The sequence below is a fragment of the Erpetoichthys calabaricus genome, chromosome 2 (assembly GCF_900747795.2).
Source record: "Erpetoichthys calabaricus chromosome 2, fErpCal1.3, whole genome shotgun sequence".
NCBI classification, from domain to species: Eukaryota; Metazoa; Chordata; class Cladistia; order Polypteriformes; family Polypteridae; genus Erpetoichthys; species Erpetoichthys calabaricus.
The window spans coordinates 92,283,659-92,310,954 of NC_041395.2; the positions used below are offsets into that span (position 1 = coordinate 92,283,659).

Sequence of the window (27,296 nt, forward strand, 5' to 3'; positions counted from 1 at the left end):
CTTCTTGTGGTCTGTGTGCTTCCATTTCAGTCTCGGTGCACAGCTTAGACATTTGTAAACCACCTACATTTCAGGAAATATCCTATAATCAAAATTAATTCACGAAAAAAGATGGGTTTTTTTTATCAACATATTCACATGTTGTGAAAAGGTTATTTGACTTTCTTTATTCTGTTATAGGTGCATACATTCATTATCAGCAGTCACACTAAATGAAAATAAAGTCCATCGTGGTACCTTGTATGGCTCGAGATGGCTGACGAGTCTAATCTTGGAGTTACAAACCTTAGGAGGGTGGGAACAGAAGATTCTGTTTAGAAGAAGCGCTGTACTCTCTTCCCTCTGCTTCCATTTCAGGCTTATGTTTGTCTCTACAGAGTGGCACTCATTCTCAAAATAAACTGTCATTTAGTGAATCGTGGTGCCATGTTTCATGGTTAAGTTCTCCCAGCTAGCGATATTGATCCTGCCTTTTGTGAAGTGGGCCTTCAGGGTGTATTTAAACAACTTTCTCCTGCCTAATTTGCCTTCCCTTAACTTCACTGGGACTATAAGCCTCTGGGGGGGAATAGTAGTCTTGGCACTTTTATGAAATAGTCTGTCAAGTGCATTTGGTTCTGCTGGATCAGAGCTTCTATGGTGGTCATCTCTACATCAGTGAAGGCACTATAAATTGGAGGGGCTGTCTTTCCTGTTGATACAGAAGCCTCTCTGCTGAAATGTGTTTACACAGACTGGGCAAGACCACCCTGACATCACCGCTGCTGGGTCCTCCCTCTGCCCTTATCTTGAGCTCAGAGCGAGAGCGTACTGGTTTGTATGAGGTGGCTTTTTGTAAGAAGTATTACAATTAATCTTTTTTTTTGCTGGTTCCTGTATTTTCTTGCCTGCTTATTTACCTTTGAAATTTCTGTATTACAACGTGGTGTTGGTTTTTTTTTTGCTATTTTAAGCATTGTGCCCTGGTTTATAAATTCGTTGTTGCACATTCTGATTACAAGCCAGGGGGTTGAGTGTTGGACATTTTTTTTTTTAAGATTCGAATTATTAAACTAGTGTTCCCAAGTTTAAAAGCCTGATGTATTTTGTCTGGATCAGGCTGGACTGGGTGAGACTGATCTGGACTGGTTAGTGAAGGCACTGGCCTGCCTTTATGGGGGCTTCTGGAGGCCTCAGTCCCTTTTTATCAGGTTTGTGACTCCTCCACATAACACAACATACATCAAAAAATGAACAGTGCAGATAATCACTGCATATATTCATGATGGCCACTGCGGCGACAAATAAGGCCTGCCCATAAAACAGCGTTACGTGAGTAGGTCTTCACAATGTCAGGGAAGAGCTGGGACATCCAGTGAATGGTTCTGGGGGCCAACGGCTGTGGAATCTTCTGTCATCTGGGACTTTGATAGTCAAGATTGAGATATACTAGGACAAGGAGGACACAAACAACTTTGATGCATTTATTTACAACCAGCAAAAATAAAAATATTTAAAAATTGCAGTGCAAAATTCTTCCAATAAATAGTCTATCAAAACAGTGCATTTGTGTAAATTAAAAAAAATCTAAAATATCCAATAAATACTTTAAAATGGAAAATAAAAGATTAAGAATTGGCTTGATTTTTCTCCCTTGAGCTGTGGTGCGTCTCTCTCACTATAGGCCCATTTATATACGGGCGTAGACGGCCACAGAGGATGCACACTCTGGTCAGTTTATAGTTCAAGTGTATGACACTGCGCAGTCACAGAATGCCCGTTTTTACTTTCTCGTATAGGGGAAGTAGTGTAATCCTCCAAAAATTCCATTTTTAGATTTTGATGAATCTCGATGTTTTAGAAGTCCGACTCCAAAGATACCATTTTTGGAATTATGTCTGTGTGGGTGTGTAAACATGATGACTTGAGCACGCTTTCACTTAGGTCAACCACATTTTACATACAAGTATTGGGTACAAAACGTAGCTTTCTATCTCATATTGGAGTATATGAGGGGAGACCACTGCTGATTTTTTTTATTTGCCTTTACATATTGATCTTGCCCAAACTTTCATCTTTGTCCAGTGTTTCACCATGAATTTGTGAACATTTAGCCATCTCTACTTTTAATGGATTGTTTAGGTGCAGGTAGCGACAAATCACTTCACACAGTCATTACCCAAATGAGCATGTCATTTTTTCACCTCCACCCATTCTTGATTTTTCTCTCTTCTTCTCCCCCAATTCATTCTTGCTACTTAGGCCCTTGTTATCCTCATCAGTAAGAGCAATTGGCCAGTTTTCCATTGGCCACTCAGCTTTCTGCCAGTGCACAGACTTATAACTGTGGGCCTCTGCTAGCAGTCCAGACTGGAATCTGGTTCAAGCATCATATTTTCAGAGATCATTTACATCTCAAAGGCTTTGATAGAAGTAGATCCAGCAGAATTCTTCTACCTTAAGGGTGAATCATATACTCGAAGACACAAATGGAACTTATGGGGAAGTCCATTTTGGACTGAAACCAGGACACACTTCTTTATGCATAAGGATGTGGGAAACTGGAACAACCTACAGAGATAACGAGTTGAAGTAGAAACCTTGACAACCTTTAAGAAGCATCTGGATGAGATATTGGGACAGTTTAGTTATTAGCTAAACAAACGAGTCTGATGGACTGAATGGTCTCCACTTGTTTGTCAAATTTCTCAAGTTCCCACTGCATAGGACATCAAAATGGACAATGGAGCAATTGGGAACATTTTTGAAGTGCACAGCAGGTATGGTGGTGTGGGGCCACAGGTCTCCTTACTGCGAAGCAGCAGCATTACCACCGTGCCACCCAGCGCATTCATCATCTCTTCTCATATACACACACACATTTCCATGTTGCCTGCAGCTCCTGTGTCTTTGCAGTGTATGAAGCTGTTGTAAACATCAGAAGCTAAAAATTATCGTGAACACATTTGAGAGTACAACTCTTCTCTAGCGTTTGCTTCCATGGGTGCACAGATAACTCAACCTCCTGACCACGGACCATACTGTTTTAAAATACACGGGCAAATTTAATCACCAAATCTCTCTACACTAACATTTCTACCTCTCCAGGATATGGACAGTTGTATATTTTTGACAGTGCAAGCTACTACAGTAAGCTTACAAAATAAAGCAAACTGCATACAGCGAAAATGTACTTCTCCAGCTAAATTCCATGCTCAGAACCATCAACCTCTTTGCTAAATCATACAAACACATGCATGTAATCGCTTAGTCCAATCCAACAGCATCTGTATGAATGGTTTTCAAGGAAAACCCTGGGCAGGATTTACGGCGATACAATGCCCCCACATTGCAGCAATTTTCGTCGGAGAAGATGGCGAACCGCCTGCCAAGAGGGACATTTGCATCTATCCCATAGGCAACTCCTGTAAAACAGATTTCCACACTCAATATGAATTGCGATCCTATGGTTTACTCACTTTTATTCCCATATGGAGACATTGGCTGGCACAAAGATTTACAACATGTGCCCGATAAAAGAACTGCCAAGCAAATAAGGCTTACTCAATGCCAATTTTACGCGTACAGATTAGCAATGAGGAGTACATTTAGTATTTTGCACTCCAGCGGCAAACTATTCCAACAGTACATCATAGATGCGTATGTTAAAACAGAGGGCGCACATCTCAACTATCTCAGATTACATCAACAAGATCTGCTCGTGGAACAGTACAAAGGACTATCAGATGCACTGCAAGCAAACGCTAAAAATAATGTACGTGTAGGCAAAATGATCAGATTAGGGGAGACTGGGGGTGGTTGCAACACTCTTTGCATTCCTCTCATTTACTCAGACTGTTTGGACTACACCAGCCAAATTTGTATACTATAAAACTTACATCTGTCTGCTAATTACCCATAGTACTTGTAGTTAATTATATATTTTACATATCCTGCACAATATTGATTTGAACTGAAGAAGTCAGATGTTCCAACACATATAAGGGACGGTTGCAACATGTTAAACATATATTGAATTTCAATAATTAACCTTTGCTTTTTCTCTGAACTTGCATAGTACTGTGTAAATCTACAATTATACAATAATAAAGTAGATTTTTATTCATATTGAAAGTTCTGTATGTGTGTCACACGGGATTTTTTAAAAATGCATTTATTGTCCAAACATGGATCTGCTTTAAAACATGTCAAAAAATATTGAATACAAAGTGAATTTAAAGTCACCCCAACAATTCTACTGGCTCTCAGGATAAATCTGCCAGTTACTAGAACAATTATAATATAATTCTTACTAATTAACAGTATTTAAACATATTTATTGTACAATATTGAGAATACCAAATACAACCCAAATAAAGTTGCACAGATATTCCTAAACAGTGGCTAATCACCCCTCATATAAAGTACCCCACATCTATACTGACTAACAGTAGAAATCGGCCAGTTAGAAGAACAATTTTGGGAACTGGCTTCCAGTGAACCTTTCTACAAACAAGAGCAAAATAATAGAACTCTTTTAGTCAGATTCACAGTTGTGGCAGGTGTAATCACCACCTCCGGGTGTGCAGACTTTATGTTGATGCCTTCTATTGACAGGTGGGATGGGCGATTGTCAAGAATTAAAAGAACTTTGGAATCTGAGGAACTCTGTGTAGCTCAAAGTGTTTCAAGTAAACAAGAAAGTCAGCCTCTTGCATCCACCCAGATGTGTTGGCTGTCCGAATACAGCCAGGTGGGCCACCCTGAACAAAATGAGATTTGTAATGCACACGTGGGAAAATGAACATTGGGGGTATGGAGTTACCAAGTGTATCGATTGTACAAGCTAGTGTGACAAGTGTGCCTCTTTCTGCTGAGGTAGCTGCACCAACTTGCCTGTCACCACGTCTTGCCACAACCCTGTCGGGAGTTTGAACAATTGTTATCCCAGTTTCATCCAAGTTCCATATGTTTTGTGACTGAAACTTGTGTTTGTCCAAAACCTGGCTTAAACTTGTTAAAAAAAATTAACACGTTTCATTAAAACTGGTTGCCCTCGAAAGGCTTGTGGCTTGAGGACGTCTTATTGAGAGAGTTGGGTGCCGTTTTAAAAAACCATTAAACCAGTCAACACCAGCCATACAGGCCTCATTCCACTGTGAGGGAAAGTTGCACTTATAGTGAGAGGCGAGTTGAAATGCAAGCCTATGAACCTGAAATAAAATGTTATAAAATGTAAATAGTTATTATCTTTCACTTTTTACCGATATTACCCTAACCCTCTCACCCTCTTTATACATTTCTGTTGAGAAATTACCGCTTTAGGACTTAACCCATAATATAAGTCTGCTGCCCTTTGTTCTCAGAAGACCAAGAGAGGAGTCTAAAACAGGATTTACACTCTTCTGATGGTCCAGTACCCTGCACGTGGTAACTTATCTGATCCCTCACTTGCAAGCTTCTCTCTTTTCTTATGGAATCGAAATAAGGTGGTATGACAGATGGAAAAGTCCTTGGCGACTGCCCGGACTGTCCTGCCCTGCCCTCATTCCTAATTACGTTTGAGGCTTGTTCCAAAATTTCGAGGGGAACCCCTCGGTTAGTAACACTCTTCCTCACTCTTGGCATACTGGAAAACACAGAATATTATTTCTATTTTTAGATCCATAAACTACAGTTAAGCTGTATAGCAGTATACTTCGGACTTAAACTGAAAAAAAAAATGTGCTGATGCTGAACTAAAAATGTTAAAAAGTAATGACATGTAGTCTATTTCAATATGGCTGGTTGGCTTGGGGACGGTTGTGCAACCGTCCCTGACCTGCCAGCCATGACAGAGCACCATGTGCTAGCTATTCAAAGAGTCAGGGAAACATGCTAACAATACTTTTTAAAAGTCAACACCACAATGATTTGAACTAGGTAGGTTTTGATTAATTAAAATAAAAGCTATGGACAGCAAGTCAAAAAAACAACTTGCAAAAAAAATTACTTTCATACCTTCAAAACAGTTCTTTTAATAAATGCAGCAGCAGATGATGAAACGGTATAGTTTCTCTCTGGTGGAGAGAGGGCCTAACTGAGCATGTGCAGTATGAGTATCATCACTCTAGCATGTTTCTAATTGGAGAAATAAGACTTGTGGACGGTACGGGAGACTGGGGACGGTTGCAACATTTCCAGGAAGTCCAAGATACATGCAACAAAACTATCAGGATGCCATGGCCATAGTACGGAAATTCGGAAAGCCTGATTTATTTATCACTTTCACCTGTAATCCTGCTTGGCCGGAAATTCTACATGAACTGTCGGATACCCAAAGACCAGAGCACAGACCTGATACCAGTCTGCAGCTACGGTCAGTTGTACGTGGCTTTTTCTAGGGTTAGATCTTTCGACTCTTCTGTCTTCTCCACCAAAACACCTATGCACAACTGCATCTTTCAAGAAATGTTTAATTCCTTTCTCACCGGTTTTCCGTTCCTATTCTTACACCGCCGTATGCTACGGCGGGCGTCGACTAGTTTGTTTATTAAAATGGCAACTCTTTGAGCGGTGGACCCGCTACTCCGCACTGTCAGGACTTCACCCACTCATAGCGACGCTGGTGTTCGAGTCTTTGGGACTGATGGCTATTTGACATTGGCTCGCTTATCCTGCCCCAGCCGAGTTAATTTTTCTGACTTCATTAACAAGATTGAAAGCCCGATAAGCATGAAAGCAAATCTAGGGTTGGTGTTGGGGTGCAGAGTTTTGTGAATGATGTACTCACTTCACAAGATCACATTTTTTTAGTCCGAATATAAAAACGCAGTCCACCTTAAGAGCCAGTCCTATTTCTCCAAAATTATAAAAGAATGCTGGTAATCCAAAACTTTTATTCTCAACTATTGATTGTCTTCTAAACCCAACTCGGTGGAATGCCTTCGAAATATTACATGTGAAACTTGAGTCTTGTTTAATATATTTTAAAACACAAAATTAAGGCTGGAAATATAGAAACATCTCTCCCAAGTTAAATTGAATCACAGCATTTCCTTTTAATTAAGTTAAATTCTTTTACTGAAACAGATCAACAGGAACTACGTAGAATAATTTCCCAAATGAAATCCTCCACCTCCGTCTTTGACCCAGTGCCAACACTGGGTGAACTCCTCATTAGATACGGGGGGTTTTCTTGACGGTCTTCACAACACATCGTTCCATGTTTTTTTAGGTGTTTATCTTACACATTTAGTAACGTTCATGCTTAATATTTTCCATCAGGTGTGGAAAATTCTTCAAATGGGTTGAGTGGATCAGAACACCGTCAGTTCCCCGAACATCTCGGCTTCATTTTTCCGTATTACGTGGCTAAATCTGTCACCTTACTACAGCGTGGCAATCTTTGGCTGCGTTTCTCATTTTTAATCCAATACACCTTAACGTGCACACTCGGGAGGGGTGAAGGGGTCTGGTGAATTTAGCATACAACTTTGCCTTATTTTTTCTTTCCCCGGCAAGGGCGCCTAAATGCCCAACTTCAACCCAACTCAATACCCAAAAAAAAAATAAATAACTGACCGACTATGCCACCCAGTAAGGGAAGGGAACTGGGATTCAAATTAGCCAACTCCAAAGTGTTTCGAAGCACAGGTTCTTTTATATACAGGGATAAGCAACAACCACATCGGATAGACAATCTTTTTAAAGAAAAAAAAATTTTAACAAATCATTGGACACGAGCCCAAATGCAGCGCTTGCGCAGATGCTCGCGAGTTCCCGCCTCTGTCGATTATCTTCGCATCCGTGTAAAGATAAAAGCTCCACAGACTTTCCTCATTCAGTTCGACGCCAAATCCACCAAGAGTCCTCCACATGAGCCCGTCTCAAGGGGCGGCTTCCCACGCTGCTCCATCAGCTCCTAAAACGACACACACGGTGCCAGACAAGGCTCTCCTCTCGAATCAACTTGAATGAGCACAAGTAGTTAAGATCGGAGTCTAAATCATCCCAGTCCAGGGGTTCTCAAAGTCGGTCCTGGGGGCCCACTGTGGATTCAGTTTTTTGTTCCAGCCAGATTCATAATCAATGACAGCAGCTAATTAATTGAGCTCAGTGTTATTTTTTCCTCTTCGCTTATTCTACATTAAGAAAGCACAGTAGCACGATGTTTACATTAGCAAAATCAGAAATATTTCTAAATGTCTTGTAATAGATTTAAAATGCTTTAGTTGCTTTCATTATATTTTATCCTCTCTGTGCAGTTTGCTCCCTTCATTGTAGGTTATTAAGGACAATTAAAAACGAGCAGAGCAGACACCCAGGCAAACGACACCGAATCATGAAAGGCTGCAACTACTTTAGCGTTTGACCCACTAATTAGACAACAATGGCCTAAACACCATAAAAAAAACAATGATAATCAAGATGAAAGTATTGTTAAAAAAAAAAAAAAAAAGATTCCCATATTGCTTATATATTTTTACCAAATCTAGTTTTCTAATTTCTATATCGCTCCCAAAGCACAGAATCTGGGCAATAACAGTTCACTTAATTACCCCAGGAGTCCAATTAAAAACAGAATCTGGTTGGAACAAAAACTTGCAGCCACAGGGGGTCCCCAGGACCGACGTTGAGAACCCGGGCCTTACCCCAGTCAAAGACAGCATTGAGGATACTCACATCTTCCGGGCTTCGACCAAGTGGAAACCCGGACAGCATGAAGTCAATTGGACACACCAGTTAAATGATTCCCGATCTCCGCTCGCTGCGCCTCTCTCCTTCACGCTGGGCGTACCGTCGGTCCTGGATCCTGTCAATTGAAGGCAATGCAGTAAAACAATCTCCTCCAGCTGTCTGCGCTCCTTGAGTGCGACCGAAAAACCCGCACCATTCAAGCCAGAATCCCGACTTCTCCGAACACTGCTGGCCGATCCTTTTAAAGTAGAAGTCCTGCCTCCTAATTAGTCCCATTGCGGAACATGTGACGCAAGCTAAATTAAATCCCAAAGTGATAGGTGAATGTCACTCCAAAAAAAAAAAAATACCAGAAATACAAATACCATAAATTTGTGATAAAACTAAAAAAAAACACATTTGAAATAATCCCCTCCTCACCATCCAATAATATAGTGACAGATTATAAACCATATTTAAATTATCATCCTATACAATGTGAAAAAAACCCCCAAAAAACAGCACACAAATCCCTCACATCTCCGCCGGTCACATAAAGAACTGGGGGAGAAAAAATAAAATTCTGTTCAGCTGCAGCATCCCATCTCTGGTCAGGGTCAGGCCAGAGAATCTCATCACCATTGCATGCAATATGAGCTCTGGCCAGGCAGTTTTTTGGGGGATGACTTCTTGCATTTTCTGGAAAATAAAACACTGCAAGTATTAACTGTAAAGCCATACACTTTACAATAGGACCATACAGTAACTGTTAAACAGTGCAGTATTTCAATGCCTTTCAAACCACATACAGTACATTCCAACAGAGAGAACATCTCAGTACAAATCAGTGTACAGTACTCTATAGTTAAAGTAGAGCGCAGTATGTAAATGACCTACATATTTTCTTTTCTGAGGGTACATATTATAGAAGCTACTGTGAAGAGGCTCAGGTTTGGTTGCAATCTTTGACTGGCTTCTGCTATCAACATGCCTTGCACAAGGACATGGTCAACAAGAGTGGCATGAATCACCTTTGAAACCATTTCTCTCCTTGCTCTTGCTCATATTTTCACACCCTCTTCCACTTCCCCTGCTTTGTCCTCTTCCTCTTTTTTTCTCCTCTGGCGGTTGATCCATTGTTCCAAAAAAAAGTGAACTGACCCATGGGCCTTTTATCTGTCTATCCTAAGGCTACAACTGGTATGTGAATAATTTTCGATTGGTAGTGTTTGTATTTGGGGAGTTGTGTGCTAAATGTGTTCCAGCTTTGCTGACTTGAGTTAATGATATTGAATCCAGTGCTTTCTAAATGACCCCATAAACCAAAGATGCTTGAAGGGATTTTTGTGTAGAGTTTTGCACAAAAGGTGAAATGAATGTGAATCCTGTAACAATAGGGCATTACTGTTTGTAGTTTCGGGAAATGAGTTTGCGATTTGGTAGATGGCAGTATGGTTTAAGAATTTTCGTTAAGTTTGGCAACAACAGGTTTCCATCCAAGGAGTTTTTGCGAAAAAATATTTAGCGCTTCAAATTTTTTACCGATATAGCTGATGGAAATGCTAATTATCGATAAAATGTTGTACATGTCGACATAATATTTTTCCGTTTAACTTTAGCGCATAAATTCCATATCGATACTTCAGATGTCGCAAAAACTACATTGGAAACAGTTTTTGTCGGAAAAAAGGGCTTTAACGCAAATAAATGTGTCACATTTTCATCACGTGCAATCAAAACGAGAATGGCGGAGCGGTTCGCATGGTCTGATGAAGAGAGTTTTTTTTTTGATTAAACGTCGTTATTTTGTATTAATTCAAATTTCAGTTTTAATTAAAAACCTTAAGGGAAGCAGGTTAATTCAGTTGTTATCGCACAGTGAAGGGATGTTGAAAGGTAGGCTCACCTGTACAGATCCGATGCTGCAAACACAGCTGCATCATCGGCACTTCCAGGAGTGCCAACGCAAATGTCTCGTATCATGCACCTGTCATCAACAAGGGCCTGGAGAACAATAGATGGCCACCCTTTGCGATTAATGTAATCGCGGTAGCCTTCCGTCGGGGGAAGAATAGGCACATGCGTGCCATCCAGCGCACCGTAAATCTGTGGCACAAGATGCACCAAGGAATTGCGGTATGCAATTTCATTGGCCTCCGCTTCAGTCGGAAGTCTGATATAACGCCGCATTAATTTTTCTTTAATAGCGATGCACACAGCATATACACATCGATGGACGGTAGTTTTACTAACCCCGAAAGTTTCTCCAACTACTCTATACTCGGCGCAGGTTGCCAGCTTGTAAAGGGCGATGGCAATCCGCTTTTGGGTTGGAACCGGTGGTCGGTGGCAACCTGTGATGGGCGCAACATCAGGACTGATGAATCCACACAACATCTCAAACGTCGGCCGTGTCATTATAAAATGTTGCAGCCAGAGATTTTCTGTGAAGTGTCTCTCCACCACCTCCTCCCAGAAGGTCTTATTCCGTCGTCTCTCCCATACCCGTGGGTTTCGTCGCACTGGGGTACTTTCTTCGAGCTCTAGGGCTATCAGACAAGCAACTGCTTCATTCTGCTGTCGTCTTCGGATATTATGTACAATTCCAATTATTTGTGAAACTGAAATAACAGTAAGCTGGCAAATTTCAAAAAACTGTCTGAATAATCTCTCCATTTCTTTGTTTCTTTGTTTAGTGGAGGGGGTGTAACGTGGAAAACAAAAGGTAGATAATTTGCGACATACACAAAATTATGTATGGAAACGGCTCAAGGGCAGATTTTTTTCGCGATACAACAAAAGTTATGCGACAGTTCGTTTTGGGGGGGGGGGGGTGACGTCATCACGCACACCATTTTATCGATAAAAAGCCAGTTTGATGGAAACAGGCTGGAGACAGCAAATTTCGCACATTTCTTTTACGTATATTCTGTTTGTCGATAACAAAACGTCGCAAAAAACTGGATGGAAACTTAGCAGTGTGTAAGTGATGGAGGAAGAGCTGTAACCCGTGAGTGGCAGCCTTTTCAGCAGCTCCGTGTATGACTGTATATGTGAATTTCCCATTGGGATTAATAAAGTATCTATCTATCTATCTATCTATCTATCTATCTATTTTTCCCTCCCTTCTTGTTGTTCCACCTTCACCCCAAATCCAGCATTTTGTAAGTACTGTATTCTTTACAAATGGCACCCTTTACTCCCATTATCCCACACATTTTGTTTATTTTATCAGTACTTTAGCTTCAGCTTCACAAACTCGGATATCGATATCCACAGCAGACCGTGTCCATGGCAGTCATTCGCTTCAACACCTTTATGCCTAGGAACTCACGAGAAGCACACGTATTAACACCCAGAATTTACAGGCGAAATAAAATCGGATTGACTTCCAATAACAGATCCAATCTGCAAATAGTCTGTCCAGTTTGAATACTCGTCAGTCCTGAATGTGAGTCTGAATGTGTAACAGCTCCGATAGTTTACTCCACCCACGCAAACCTAAAATGACTGCGACCATGCAGTTCGGCTGTGTGTACAGATTCGTGATTTGAAGTTCCGGCGCATAAGCAGCTGATCCAGCCTGTCCAGACGTAATGTCTTTAGAGAAGTCTGTTAAAAATGATATCATTCCATAAAATCTTTCCTTAATATATCGATGCAAGGAGAAGTCAAGCAAAATGACACCTTTTATTCATTTATTATTATTTTATGTTATAGTTGATTATTTTTATTTTAATTAAAATATTTAATTATAACATTTATTCTATTTTATTATGAATTATTATTTATTTATTTGTTACATTTTGCCTGAAGAAGGGGCCTGAGTTGCCTCGAAAGCTTACATATTGTAATCTGTTCAGTTAGCCAATAAAAGGTGTCATTCTGCTTGACTTCTTATTTACGGAAGCGTATTAGGGCCACAGTGAAAACGGCTAACACAGTACAACACCCCACTACTACTTAATATATCGAGTAACAATTTTCCACTCCGGTATAACAGATTGATTTTTTATCATTAATCATGCAGACTTAAATCGACTATGGACGATGGAAGTAACCAAAGAGGATCTGTAGCTGAAACTACAGTTGGACTTCCTTCACAATCCAGTAGACCGAGATTGAACCCGTGATAAGAACCCAGCCATCCAAAACTAATCTCACTTTCTTAATGACGTTCCCAACCATAGACATAGAATTACTAGACGCCTCATGACCAGCAGCATCGTACGTCAACGTCGCCGCCATATTGTGAGTGGCACTGCTGTGGAGTGAAGTAATGAATAATGCGCTGCTTGGGATTGTATAAACCGCTGTACGCTCCAAACCAGATCACAGGGATTACATTTCATGGGTAAAGCTGAACAGTTGTTTTGGTTATATTTGGCCATTAGAAAATCCCGCTTTATAATCTTAACTTTAGCTACGCCGGACTAACCTAGCAAAGCTATGCATTTATGTGCTCAAGTGAGCCTCCAAACGTGACCCCTGGCATTCACACCAAAGAGTTCAATCTTTGTCTCATCAGACCAGAGAATTTTCTTTCTCATGGTCTGAGAGTCCTTCAGGTGCCTTTTGTCAAACTCCAGGCGGGCTGCCATGTGCCTTTTACTAAGGAGTGGCTTCCATCTGGCCACTCTACCATACAGGCCTGATTGGTGGATTACTACAGAGATGGTTGTCCTTCTGGAAGGTTCTCCTCTCTCCACAGAGGACCTCTGGAGCTCTGACAGAGTGACCATCGGGTTCTTTGTCACCTCCCTGAGTAAGGCCCTTCTCCCCTGATCACTCAGTTTAGATGGCTGGCCAGCTCTAGGAAGAGTCCTGGTGGTTTCAAACTTCTTCCACTTACGGATGATGGAGGTCACTGTGCTCATTGGGACCTTCAAAGCAGCAGAAATTTTTCTGTAACCTTCCCCAGATTTGTGCCTCGAGACAATCCTGTCTCAGAGGTCTACAGACAATTCCTTTGACTTCATGCTTGGTTTGTGCTCTGACATGAACTGTCAACTGTGGGACCTTATATAGACAGGTGTGTGCCTTTCCAAATCATGTCCAATCAACTGAATTTACCACAAGTGGTCTCCAATTAAGCTGCAGAAACATCTCAATGATGATCAGGGGAAACAGGATGCACCTGAGCTCAATTTTGAGCTTCACGGCAAAGGTTGTGAATACTTATGTACATGTGCTTTCTCAATTTTTTTATTTTTAATAAATTTGCAAAAACCTCAAGTAAACTTTTTTCACGTTGTCATTATGGGGTGTTGTGTGTAGAATTCTGAGGAAAAAAATGAATTTAATCCATTTTGGAATAAGGCTGTAACATAACAAAATGTGGAAAAAGTGATGCACTGTGAATACTTTCCGGATGGACTGTATATGAGAGGGAAGAGAATTCCCGAGCTGAGGAGCACTATGAGAGACGCTCGAGCTCCCATTGAGCAGAGTCTGACGTGCGGTACAGAAAGTACAGCTGCAGGTGAGGATCTGAGTGAGCGAGAGGGAGTGTCAGTCTGTAGGAGATCAGTGAGGTTGTGGAGAGCTTTAAATGTTAAGAGCGGTATTTAGTATTGTATTCTGTAGTTAACAGGGAGCCAGTGAAGTTGAGAGCGAATAGGTGTGATATGTTCAGTGGATTTAGAACAGCAGGATATTATCCTGGCAGCAGAATTTTGAAGAAGTTGTAAGCGATGCCTAAGTTTTTGTGGGATGCCAGATAAAATAGCATTACAGTAATCTATACATGAGGTGACTCGGCCATTAACCAATACTTCGGTACTGTGTTGCATAAGAACAGGACGAAGTCTAGAAATGTTTCGGAGATGGAAGAAGGCAGTCCGAGAAATGTTAGTTATTTGGGAGGAATTATTTAATAATAATATAATATTCACGCCCACTTTACTCCGGTCTGCAGCAATATCTATTTGGGGCAACACAGTGAATGCGGCGTCTATCTATATACTGTATGTCTCTGTTCCCAACAGTCCGGCTTAATGCAAGTGCTGACGGGAATGCATGTTCTGTGTCATCAGTGCCTTTCGAATATGTTTACAGCGCATGCACAAGAACTGCCCCAATCACGAGTCTGGACTTGAGTCGTATTCGAGTGCTTTGAATTCAAACTCTATCGATATCTGCAAACGAAAACTTGTCACTGATGATTCTCTCATTTATCATACAAGTACAACACAATAACAGCATATTTATATTAGAAGGTGTTATTGGTTTTGTACAATGTGTTACTACAAAGCACTTTGGGCATGGGAAAGGCGCTTTATATGTTATTGCTGTGCTACTTGTCTAAGATGGATTGAAATCAAAGCAATCAGCGTACTGTAGGTGTGAGCTTTACAGTTTGCAGCACAACATCTGTTAAAAATATATTTTGTAAAGCATATTGTAATAAAATTAATTGCATTTGTCACTCCAACAAATCACAAACATTTGTAGTAATAAAATGCATTACTACAAATGTTTGTGATGCACCGACTGCTGAAGTGACAAACACAAGGCATAAGGCATTTTATTACTACAAAGGATTGTGATGCGCCATCTGTTGAAATGACAGACACAGCAACTAGACTGACTCACAGACAGTCCTTTAATTGAGGTGGATTGTTGGCACTATTGGCATTGATTTAAACGGAATAACAAAATTAATCCTAAAATGTTTGTCCCTTTGTATATTCAACTAATTTTACACACAAAACTGAACCTTATAAAATATTCTGATTTCTAACAGTTAATTGCTTTCAACTTCACTTTAGCGCACATCTGTCTCATTGCATGCACTTGACGTTGCCCATTTTCCGATTATTTCGAGTAAACTGATTAACTGAGAGCGACTCGTCACACGAGCCTCGTTCACTTGTGATTCTGTAACGTAAGCATCTTATTTTAATTAGGCATTTCAAATGTTTACTCATGCTGTGTGCTTAAACAGGACAATGTCGTATGAATTATCATCATTACAAATACGCCTCTAATCCTAAGAATGAATCAAACAAATAAAAAGAATTGTTTCGCCCGATCGGGTAGTTTGAAAGAATCGATTCAGTACATTTAAACAAAATATCCATCTCTAGTAACGTATTTGAATGTCAGAATCGTATGTCTTAGTGTCCAACAGGCTTTTGCGCTTCCTATCATAGTTATTAAGTTTACTAATAAAAGGGAAATAGGACTGTTTATAAAAAGTGAATGACATCGCAGTGTCCAATACTTAAAAAGCATAGCCGGAAAAGGCGGGGTTTTAGTTTGTGTTCAACCAATAAGCTTTCGCTATGCCAATGGGCCGGGCATATTCAGTTGGCGGCTTCTTGTGAATTCACAGAACAAAATGGAAACAGAGGACGCGGTGTTTTCTGCGACAGACTCCGATAAAGAAGTTTGTCGAAATGCAGCGTCCGAATCGGAAGCTGAGTTGGGGGGCATTTCCAGGTTTAGGTCGACAGCGCTTTCAAGCGATGGAAACGAAGAGCCGTTTGAAAACAAGCCAAACAATGCGCTTTCGGCGGATGCCATAAACGAGCAGCCCCGGCGCTCCCGACTGAAGCTGTTCAACAAAGTCATGGAGAAGAGTTTGAAGAAACTTATCAGCGACAGTAGGTGGGCTTAGACCGCATCACGTACACCGAGAGCAAGCGCGAAAACCTGACAACAGGACTTTGGCTACATTGGCTATTATATTGCAAGTTTTGCGCAGATAACTTTGTTGACGTTACCTGTCGGACAGTTAGCCGCTGTTGTCGTTTACCTTAAATCATTTGAGAAGCCTTGAACAGTGTAAGGCACTCATCTTAAGATGTCATGTTGATTCACTTTTTCTTTACAAATCTTGCGATTTCGGTAGCAAAGCCTGGGTCTGTCTGGTTGTTTAGCTCAAGTTTGCCTGTTGTAAAAAGTTGTGTTGAAGACTAACTTGTGCTCAGTTGAAGATACGGCAGAACTTCTCGATACGGGAAGCTGCTGTTTCTTGAGATCTTAGTAAGGATGACTAGCGGAGCGTGAAGTATCTTTAAATGCAATGTGTTGAGGTCCTTCTGATAAGGATAATAGGCGACCATCGTGTAGCAATAATTAAGTGATCTTGGGGCAGAAGGTTGTAGTGTACCAGGGTGTGTCCGCTATTGGCCTCGCCTTAGCCTTTAGTCCCGATGTTTACATTTCCATTAATAAGCTCGAGAATCGTGAATCTCCTGCTGCAGTTCCAGTGATGTGCCCACGGTACTTGTCAAACTTATGGCCCAGCTGCAGTCTGCTTCATTGTATAGCTGGAGATGTGCCTTATCGAGGTCCTTGAAAGCCAGTGAATTATTCCAATACCATAGCTTAAATGAAGACTGCAGCGCGCAGTCCAATAAGACTCTGTGGGCACCAGAAGTGAATGTGCCAGCCTAACGTGTTCACATCTTCGGCAAGGCCATCTCCTCTGCCAATGAAGTTGGTACACAACCACCCGAGTCTGAAATTTAAATAAAATATTACAGCCAGGAAGTAGACCAATCCTGTAGTTGAATAAGGGTCATTTCATGTCCAATCACCCAATGGCCCACACACTTTGGACTGAAAACATTCTGGAAAAATTACCAGGTGTACCCATGTTAGTCAGGAGACACCCTGCAAATTTTTTTGATGTACAAGATACAGTCAGTTTACCGAGGGGAGGGTGGGGTCAATTTTATCTGGCCTCATTTTATCATCAAACTTCAGAAGTCCATAGCTCAGAAACTAAACCACAGAACAGGCTCAGACTTTGCACGCCGGTACATTAATTGGTATAGTATATGACAAAATGAACACATTTGGTCCAGATGACCCTGCATTCTCAAAGCAGCCCCTTGATATTGACCACAATTTAATTAGAGTTTTTGGCTTAACTATGTTTAGGACTTAGAAATACACATTTGTAACCAACACAGACTTTTGGACTTTTTTTTCCCCCTTATTCAGATAACTATATAGGCTTTCTAAAAAAGCAATAAACAGAAAAGTAACTGTATCAGAGTTTGAAGAGCAAACCTCTCAAATCCAAAAAAATCATTTTGGATTTCACTTTCAGAGCACCCTCACAGTATGTGGGAATATTCAGATAATTTAAGTATTTTTCATTTATTCTACATTGTTCTTTCTTTCTCAAAACACATACCATACTTTTCTTATGCAGATTTTTCATGTTTGTTTTCCATCCTAAACATAGGCTGAACGCACCATGTGTCAATAGTGATAATCATTGAGTTTTCAATCAGTAAGTTCTCAAAAATGTCAAACTTTTTTCATATCAAATGACGATGTCCTATCTCATGTTGCTGAACTGAGAATACAATTCTCCATGGCCAAAAGAGTACCTGGTACTCAAGAATACCACTGTTACATCCCTACAGAAGATGGCAAACTCAAACTCAGGTGTCTGGTGAAGACAGTCAATTGACTGTCTGAGTATTCACCACTTAAGCTGCAGCTGAGATCCTGCCCTCTCACAATCACTCTCCTAATGGATCAGATGTGTCCCTCACATTAGACCAGTGTCCTATTTGAGGGCTATGTTGTGCATGTATGATGAAAAATGTTGGATTGGTGTGATTTGTGATAAGAGTGAAGTGGAATCAGACATCCTGATATGTTTCATGCATCCAAACTATCCTGAACAGTCTTTCCATTGGCCATCTAGAGACTATATTTGTTGGTTGCCATTACAGTGTGTCATTGCACACCAGGCAAATACCATCTTGATCTCAAAGACAAAAATGCCCTACACTCTGCACTTCGATTGAAACAGAAATGAAATGGGTCACATTCTTGCTGCTGCAATACCATCCATCCATTATCCAATATGCTATATCCTAACTACAGGGTCACGGGGGGTCTGCTGGAGCCAATCCCAGCCAACACAGGGCGCAAAGCAAGAAACAAACCCCGGGCAGGGTGCCAGCCCACTGCAGGCTGCAATACCAAGATGTTGACATTTCATTATAACTAGTGTTGTGTTTAATGATAAATCAAGCAGCTATTGTTCACGTGTTGTTGTACTTAATGTGCCTTTGGTGATTAATTTTTTTCCATTAATCCTATACCCAAGTTAGTGATGAAGAACTTAATGGTTATCATTACTGACAAATGGTGAATTTAAGCCACGTTTAGATTGGAAAATAAAAATAAGAGATTCACATAAAAAAGTAAGACTTGTTTTTGAAAAAGAAGGAACAATGTAGGATACAGGATTTTTTTTTAAGTGTCTGGACATTCCCACAGTACATTAATCTGGTTTAAACATTAGACCCAAAATGATTTTTGAGAGGTCTTCTAGTCAAACCCTGATGCCGTTTCTTTTTTGTTTATAACCTTTTGGAAAGCCCTGTGTAGATATCTAAACATGGAAAAAAAAAGTTCAGCAGGTTGTATTAGTTAGAAGTATGCTTTCTGAAAGCCTAAATAATGGTGAAACCAAAGAGGCAAAGTATTTTTATTTTTTTTTTGCATTTTTGAAGGTCTGATCTTACCAAGTGGTGTCATCTGGACCACACATTTTAATTTTGTTACTTACTATACAAATAAAGGTACCAGTATGCAAAATTTGAGCCTGCTAGGTGGTTTAGATCTTGAGATATGATCTTGTGAAACTGATGTAAAAATAAACCTGGCGCTAAATTTGACACCCCTCCCCCCTCACAAAATTGACTGTATCATGGAAAGTATTAATCTTACATCAAAATAATTTTACAGGGTGTCTCCTGGACAACACAGGTACACCTGGTATTTTTTCAGAATTTTTTTGAAACAAAGTGTGTGGGATTTCTGGAAAATCGGTTGATTTGACATGGAATGACCCATAAGAGAATATTAAATGTTTATTGATACATATTGTCTATTTCTAAATTGTTTTCCTTTTTTTTTTTTTTTTAAACTTGTTCTTTGACATCTTGGAAATCACTTTGAGCTACATCCTGTGTATAAAAATGTGCTATAAAAATGAATGTTGTAGTTGAACGAGAAGTTGATTTTGAAATTCCTAATTGACAAAAGTTTTTATATCTACAGTATATAGGGGATGGAGGGCACAAGTCAGGTCTTGGGGGTTTTATTCTCTTTGGGGAAAAGTACTTTTTAAATTCTATCTTATCAGATAGTTTGTTAAAAGCATTTTTTTTTTTACTTTTTGTGAAAGTTGATATTTTTATACAGTTCTTGTAATTTTACTCGCTTTAAGGGCTTTGAGCTGCCTGCCAGATATACTGTAACATCCACTTTAATGTTGCCTTAGTAAACGAAATATGTCTTGGGAAATGCATCCTTAAAGTCTTAACTGACTGGCCTGCTCTGTATTTCAGTTTCCAGTTGTTTGCCCACACTTTCCAGCCATTCTACAAACAAGAGCCTCGAATGACCCAGGCCATCCACAGGCAGTTTGTCAAAGAGCTGAAGGACTCCATTGAGGTAACCATTAAAAGACCAAGCAAATCCTGCACTTCATCTGCTGCTGTTCCACTGCAGTACTGGGACATCGACAGCACACAGCAGTCTAAGGGGAGGTTTCATGTTCTTTGTATTTTATAAGGCGGTGGTTCCCAAACCCACTCCTGGGGACTCTGTGGCTGCAGGTTTTTGTTCCAGCCAACTTCTGTTTTTAGCCCAATTAAGTGAACTGTTATTTCCCAGTTTCAATGTTTTGGGGACAGTGTAGAAAATACAAAACTGTAATAAATTTTATTAAAATGCTGTACTATTTTTTTTTTTTTTTTAATGATATTTTCATTCTTCTTTTCCAGGTGTGTTTGTTATTTAACTCATTATTTACTAGTTAGTGGGTCTGATGCTGTAGTAGTTGCAGCCTTTCATGATTCACTGTTGTTTGCTCGGGTGTCTGTTCTGCTGGTTTTTAATTGTTATTATTAAGATACAATGAAGGGAGCAAACGGCACGGAAAAAGAGAAAAATAATAGGAAAACAACAAAAGAGAGTTAAGCATTTAAAACTGTAGCAAAAATAGATTTCTAAATGTCTTAAAAAGTAGAAATCACACTGCTGTGCTTTTCTGAATGCAGAGAAGAGAAAGCAAGAGCAGCTAATTAAATGAGATCAGTGTTATCGCTGATTATGAATCTGGTTGGAACAAAAACCTGCAGCCACAGGGGGTCCCCAGGACCGAGTTTGGGAACCCCCCTGAATACTCCACCCACAAGTGATATGTTTTTATTGGTTACTTACCACATATTCCTATTAGAGAAAAAAATGTAATCTGTTTTCATGAAGAATGAGAGGAAAAAAGTTTATAACTTCAGCAAGCAATCTGAAAACGTCCATACCTGCTTTTTTTGCCAAAATCATATTGATAGTTACCTCTGAAAAATTGTCTAACAGCATAAACAGGAAAGGCATTCCCATAATACTGTGCTTTTTGAATTGAAGATCTGCATCTCCCTCTCATTCAGCAAGTAGTCCAAACACTCCCAACTGAAGCTGTTCAGCAAAGTAATGAAAAGAGTTTGAAGAAACTGTGTGGTGACAGTAGGTGGGCTGAGACCAGCTGAATAAATCACACTGGGTAACATGCACAGGTAGCAAATACATCTACATGAAGGCTGGCCTGTCCCCCAGATTCATTGGTTAAAAGTCCTGTTTTCAATTCGAAAGCACAGTATTGTGGGAATGCCTTTTTATGTTGTACTCTGGTTTTTCTGGAAGCAAGTATTAATAAAAATGTTGGCAAAAAATGTGTGTTCACTTTTTGAGCATAGGGCTGGATAACAGACATGAGGACTATGCACCACCAATATCGTGAGATAGATATATATATATTTTTCTTCCATGGACATTTTTCACATCATTTGTCATTGTCCAGCATTGATCACTATTGGGTCTCATTCAGTCTGTGAGATTAAAATTTTTCTCTACCACCACAAAGTACATGGGGTAAGTAACCACCATTTTTGGATCGAGTATTCCTTTTAGGGTACAATCCACATAAAAGGTGAAAACTACTGAAAATGGTAAGCCAAGTTGTAATTTGCACTGTGGCAAGCTAAATTAACAATTAGTGATATAAACATGATTTCGGGATCTGAACTCCACATAAGTTCCTTTACATTAAGAAACCTCAAATGTATTTTAAGATATCTAAATTAAAATTTTATATGTCTCAAAGTAAGCTGGCTGTGGATTTCAAAATCGGATAATTATGTTTTTAGATATTTCAAATTGTCATTGTTTGCTTTTCAAGATCTCTGAAGTTCATTTCATGAGATCTCAACATGATTTTCCTGTAGAATTTCCCATTCTTTCAATGTAGCTTCTTATGTGTCTCAGGATATTCCTATTGACGTCTCTTTTAAGCTTTGAGTGTTCAGGAAGATGATGAGTAATCTATGTTTACATCCGTGTCTGTCTTGACAGTGGGCTCTTCTTCATGTGGTGTGTTTGCCTGTGCTTCAATAACTTGTTTTGGGGATCTGTTTTTATTGTAATTCATTTAAAAATTGCATTGATTTGGATTGCAGAAAGTTTTCTTCTCAATATTGTTAATGATATTTATTTATTTATTTATTTATTGCGTCTTAAGAGGGACACCCAGCCCCAACTGCGGAAAACAGTGCCACTTGCTAATCAAAACTTTCTTTGATAAACATTTAGTTTTGTTAATGCAGGGAAGTGAAATAAAGTATTCCAGCAAAAGTGTTTATTATCCCTGTTAAAATCTGTTGGATAAATTAAAGTTTGTCTGTATGACAAAGTATATTGATGTATCAAAATGAAAATGCCTTGTCAAATTTTAGGAAACCAAATGCTGAACACCATTTTTTCCACTTATTTTTTGCCTGTTTGTTTTTGGGTGATTGCAGCAGGGCTGCCTGTCTTATCCCAGTGCTGCTGATGTGGTACACGGAATTGACTCTCCTTTTTGCAAATTTAGGTTGATGGATTCAAATTCTTCTTTCTTTGCCTTCCATTTTTAAAATCATTTCATTATAATATTGGTAAGTAATTAAAGTCCATGTAAAGTGAAACTGTAATTCTTGATGAAAGTAGTGGATGTAAAACCTTGAAGGAACAATTATGAGAGCCACCGCAATAGAAAAGTCCTGTCCCAAAACACTTTTACTTGGCACCATCTAGTTTTGAATAGCAAATGAAACACAAAATGTGTAATAGCATCCTTTCTTCCAAATTTGATACAGCTAGAATAAGCTAGAGGTGATAAACAAATCTCCATAGATAACAATATTTTCTGTACCGTGGATTGCAGTCTGTCTGCTGCAGAATTGGAAACCCGCATTAATTTAAAAGGGAAGCTGTGTGTTTTGTTTTTTTTTGTGGGGGGGGGGGGGGTGTCTTTCTAGCTTAATCTGGTGGTCTAAATTAACTCTTTGTCAACTTTCATAAAAGAAACTTGAGCAACCCTGAAAGCGAAATCCATGTTGGCATACCTCAGCATGATTGTTTGTTCAACTGATCTGTGGGCTAGGATATCAATCGCCTTTTTCAAGTTATCACAAAGAACACTAAGCAAAGGCTTAAAAAGATCTCGATGTGAAATTAAAACTATTTTGAAAAATGTCGCTGTAAAGCAAGCAAATCTTTAAATGCTGTTTGTTGATCTGTTGACCAGTGTGATGATGTTTTTAGGGAGACATTAAGCTGTTGATAGAAGAGATGCAGCTGGAGTCTGGTCTCTGCACTCTGGATAAGTTAGAACAGGAGGCAGCAAATCGGGAAGAAGCAGCGTGGTGAGTACTTGTATTCATCAAGGTTCATGCTAATTTACGTTTTTTCATTCCCATTGACTGTTGCTCAGTGAGCTGGTGACTGTCCTTGGAAAGAAGAGCTGCATCGGTTGTCACAATTTAACATCAGACTGTCTCTCCGGTGTCCTTAGTTAAAAGAATGAGATGTGAGGGTGGTCTTTTATGCAGTGGTGGCTTTGCCTTTTCACACCAGTTGGCAAATATTTGAAGCCTTGCTGTATATTGATGGTATGGCTCATCACCAAGTACCAAAGCATTGATGGTGTGGTGTAGAGCTACTGCTTTAATTACATGAGCAAGTATTGATCTGTGAGTAGTACAAAGAGCCACTTACAGAACTCTGTGCCTTTTCAGAAGTCTTTCAGACTAATTAATAAAGGAGTCCGGTTGTATAGCGTGCTGTGGGTTTACCTCTCACTGCTGCTGTCCAGTGCACCTCTACCCTCGAGTGGCTTAACAAGTACACGTATTATTCTTTGCTCTGATCTAAAAGTGTCTCTAACATTTGTTTTCACGTGCAGTGACTTGCACAGTCAACATGAAATAATCTATATGTTAGCATAGCTTAGTATTTAGTCTTTCACCTCAGTGTAAATATATACTGTATATATATGTGTGTATGTAAATGTATATTTTAAACTACACTGCATATATGTATTACATAAACATGTACAGTACATTTCTTAAAGGAACAAAAATCATTACAAATGCAGAATAAAAATTATATATACAGTATAATACTTTTTAAAAACCACGCTTATATTAAGTTAAAAAGTGTACTAAAAAGTCTCTCATACAACACTCTTAAAATAAAAGCATGGGCAAAACACTTAAAATCTTAGCAAAAGCGCCCACACTTTTATTTTACGAGTGATGTATGAGAGACTTATTTTAACGTTTTAGTCTTTGGTTTGTTTTAGTATAATTTTGTAATCAATATTTTAACACTTCCTTTAATATTTCTTTCATTTACTAGCGCCATCTATTGGTGAAATCTTGAACTATTCTTCATATGAAAATTTATTTTCTTAACATGGATTAATTCATCAATTAGTGAAACTGATTGTTGATTCATGTATTGTCATCAGAAGTGAGTAAGTGTGCAAAATTTCAAGTGATTTGGACAATAGGAAGTGGGTTAAATATTAATGACAAGATTTGTACCAGACTACAAACAGGTGAAGTTAAAATAAGCGTGGTAAAAATCACTAAAGGACCATTTGAGTTCTTTACTCATTTGGTACTTGTGTGCAGAACAAAGTCAATATGGACATTTAGCTTTCTAAACTTGAAATGTGTCCGATTGTTTTGCGTATTTCTGTTGCACCTTAGTGATGTAACTGGGTACCATACATTTTTGTTCTCTGCCTGGTTAAAAGCAGAATGGTCACAAGTTATGGATCTTTCTGGATCTCTGAAACCAGCTCTGGACGTATTGTTTACAACACAGTAACGAACGAGGCTCACTTCATGTTCACACTAATCCCCTTCATCTTTCTCCAGTCTTTTACTGATATTCCTCCTTACTGTTCATAAAGTTGTTTGCTGTCTCATTAGTGATTTAAGTAATAATCAAAAATGTTGAAATCCAGTAAAGAGATTTTAGGTTGCTTGACTGTACTTGAACAGTCTCTGCAAACAGGTTAAAGTTCATCATGTCCAAATCTGATCAAAATAATAAAAAAAAACCTGTTATTCTTCTATTGTTACTACTTCAGGCGTCCCAGTGGTGTCCCAGAAGATGATGTGAGCAGCTTTCTGCTTCCATATTACCGGAGTCGCCAAAAGCATCTGCAAAAGACTGTCCATGGACTAGAACAGGAAAATGCCCTGTTAGCAGCGAAAGTTGTGGCACAAAGGGAGGAAATCATAAAGAAGCAACAGCAAATTTCAGACCAATTAGAACAGTGGAAGGTTAGACGGTTATTTCTTTTTGAGAAAGGAAAGAACAGGAAATGAAATCAACTTTAATGTACCCTTTGATATACTCTTACTGAATTTCCACCATCAAATGAAGACCTCTTTACTGGCAAAAGAAAACTAATATGGCTTCACTGTAGGAAATTCCAATAATAAGCGATTTATCGATTTAGACCTTATTTTCTTGGTCTTAAACTGTGTGGTGTTATGGTGTCCAGAGTAATTATTTTTCTGTACAGTATATAAGCAGACACATTTATTTGCAGTTAATTTTAAATGTTAAAAAATTAATATGAATAACGTGGTAGCTATTTTTAAAAAAGAACTTTGATATTCTGTGTCCTTGGAGCCACTGTAACATGCTGTGGTGGTTATTTTTAGGGAGACTTGTTCCTCTGATTAGAAACCTTTTGGGGACAAGTAGCGGTGTGTCCTCCAGGGGTCTGAGCACAGAAATCCATTCTGTGTGCAATCAGACACACGGAGTCACGACTTGCTGTTACAGATTAGATTCCTAAACCCTTCAGGTCTAGAATTTGGTCATATTTCACTGTAGTTGAAGATTACTTACTTTTTTTTTTTCTCTCCCCTCTTTCAGGATTTTCATAAAGCTGCAGAGAATAAATTTTCTCCACTCTACCATTAGGAGATCCTTGGAAGCCTTCTTGGCAGTTCTTCAGAGCCTTCGCCAGAAATGCCAGAGCTGCTAGCTAAGAGACTGTGGTTTGGTATGGGAGAAAAATGGAGTTTCTTCAAAGTAATTCTGCCACCTTATGGAGACACGCAGTAATCGAGCTGTTTGGGCCCTGTCACCACATGGTGTGTGGCACGCTTTGGCTTGTTAACATCACTAGTTATCTAGGTAAGGACAAAAACCACAGTGGTTCTGCTCTTGTTTTATAATACCAAGAGCTTTTAGAGTCCTCAAAATAAGGCAGATAATGTGTTATTATTTACATAATGTGCATACTTTGTAGTAGTATATTCTGGCCATTGTTAAAGATTTTATGTAACTTTTTACTTTTTGTATTGTAGTTTTATTGTTACTATACAAGGTCTAGTTATCTTTGATCTGCTTGTAATCATAGATCATTTCAAATTTCTCAAGGTAAATTCTGTTTATTAGCTTTCAAAGAGAATTTTCCACAACATATTTACACAAATTCCAATCTGAGTAATAGACAACTGCACTTGAAGTGTGGGAGCTTGCAAAAAAGTATTAAAGTTTAATTTATTATGGGAAAACATTTGTGAGAACTGCAAGTCTGTTTCTCTTTAACATTCTCCCTTTTTTACAATGTTAGTATTTATAATTATTTCTTTTACAGAATTTGTAATTTATCTTTTGTCAATGTATTTTTATTAGTGGTAGTCTTTTTTCCTTGCATTGTACAAAATAGTAAGTTGCTTTATTTGATGATAATATACTGTATATGTAAACTTATTCAAACCTGCTTAAGCCAGTTCTGGAACATGGAAGACCAGATCCTGTCCCAGTGGCACTTGGTCCAAGGTAGAAAAATCACTCTGGAAAAGCACCAGTCTGTCAGATGACAAGTTCAACTGAGCAGCACAACTTTGGGGGAAACCAGTACAGGCATAAAGAGACGACAACCAGGCAGCACATTCGAATCCTCACTAAGTGAGGTGATAGCTCTGCCTATGCTGCTCTGTATATAAAGCAGACAGGCTGGTCTCCGTCTTGCTTATGGTCACTGATGATGATGATGAGGATGATTCTTTATGAAGGCATTTTTCACTGAAATCGCTAGATTATTATTAGGTGATGTATCGTTTAGTAGTTCTCATGGTGGGTGCTAAAGGAGTTAATGCAGTCATTCTGTCTCATCTCTAGTTAGAAAGGGCCATTCCTACTCAAAACGTCCACATACAGTGGCTTTGTGGACATGCAGTGAAACAAAAAGCATCATTGGCACAGCTGCATTGTTAGTTCTTGATAATGCTGAGAATGTGGGAGACTCACTCGCTAAGTGTCTT

General features: G+C 39.2%; 1 protein-coding gene across 1 annotated transcript; it reads left to right on the top strand.

The window, feature by feature from the left end:
* Positions 1 to 15,932: 15,932 nt before the first annotated feature.
* On the top strand, positions 15,933 to 26,545 carry si:dkey-6i22.5 (polyamine-modulated factor 1). Its single transcript, XM_028794119.2, has 5 exons — positions 15,933 to 16,248; positions 19,968 to 20,073; positions 23,260 to 23,360; positions 25,097 to 25,292; positions 25,897 to 26,545. Exons 1-5 carry the CDS (start codon positions 15,980 to 15,982, stop codon positions 25,942 to 25,944), a joined length of 720 nt encoding a protein of 239 aa, XP_028649952.1. The 5' UTR covers positions 15,933 to 15,979; the 3' UTR covers positions 25,945 to 26,545.
* The last annotated feature ends 751 nt before the right edge of the window (positions 26,546 to 27,296 follow it).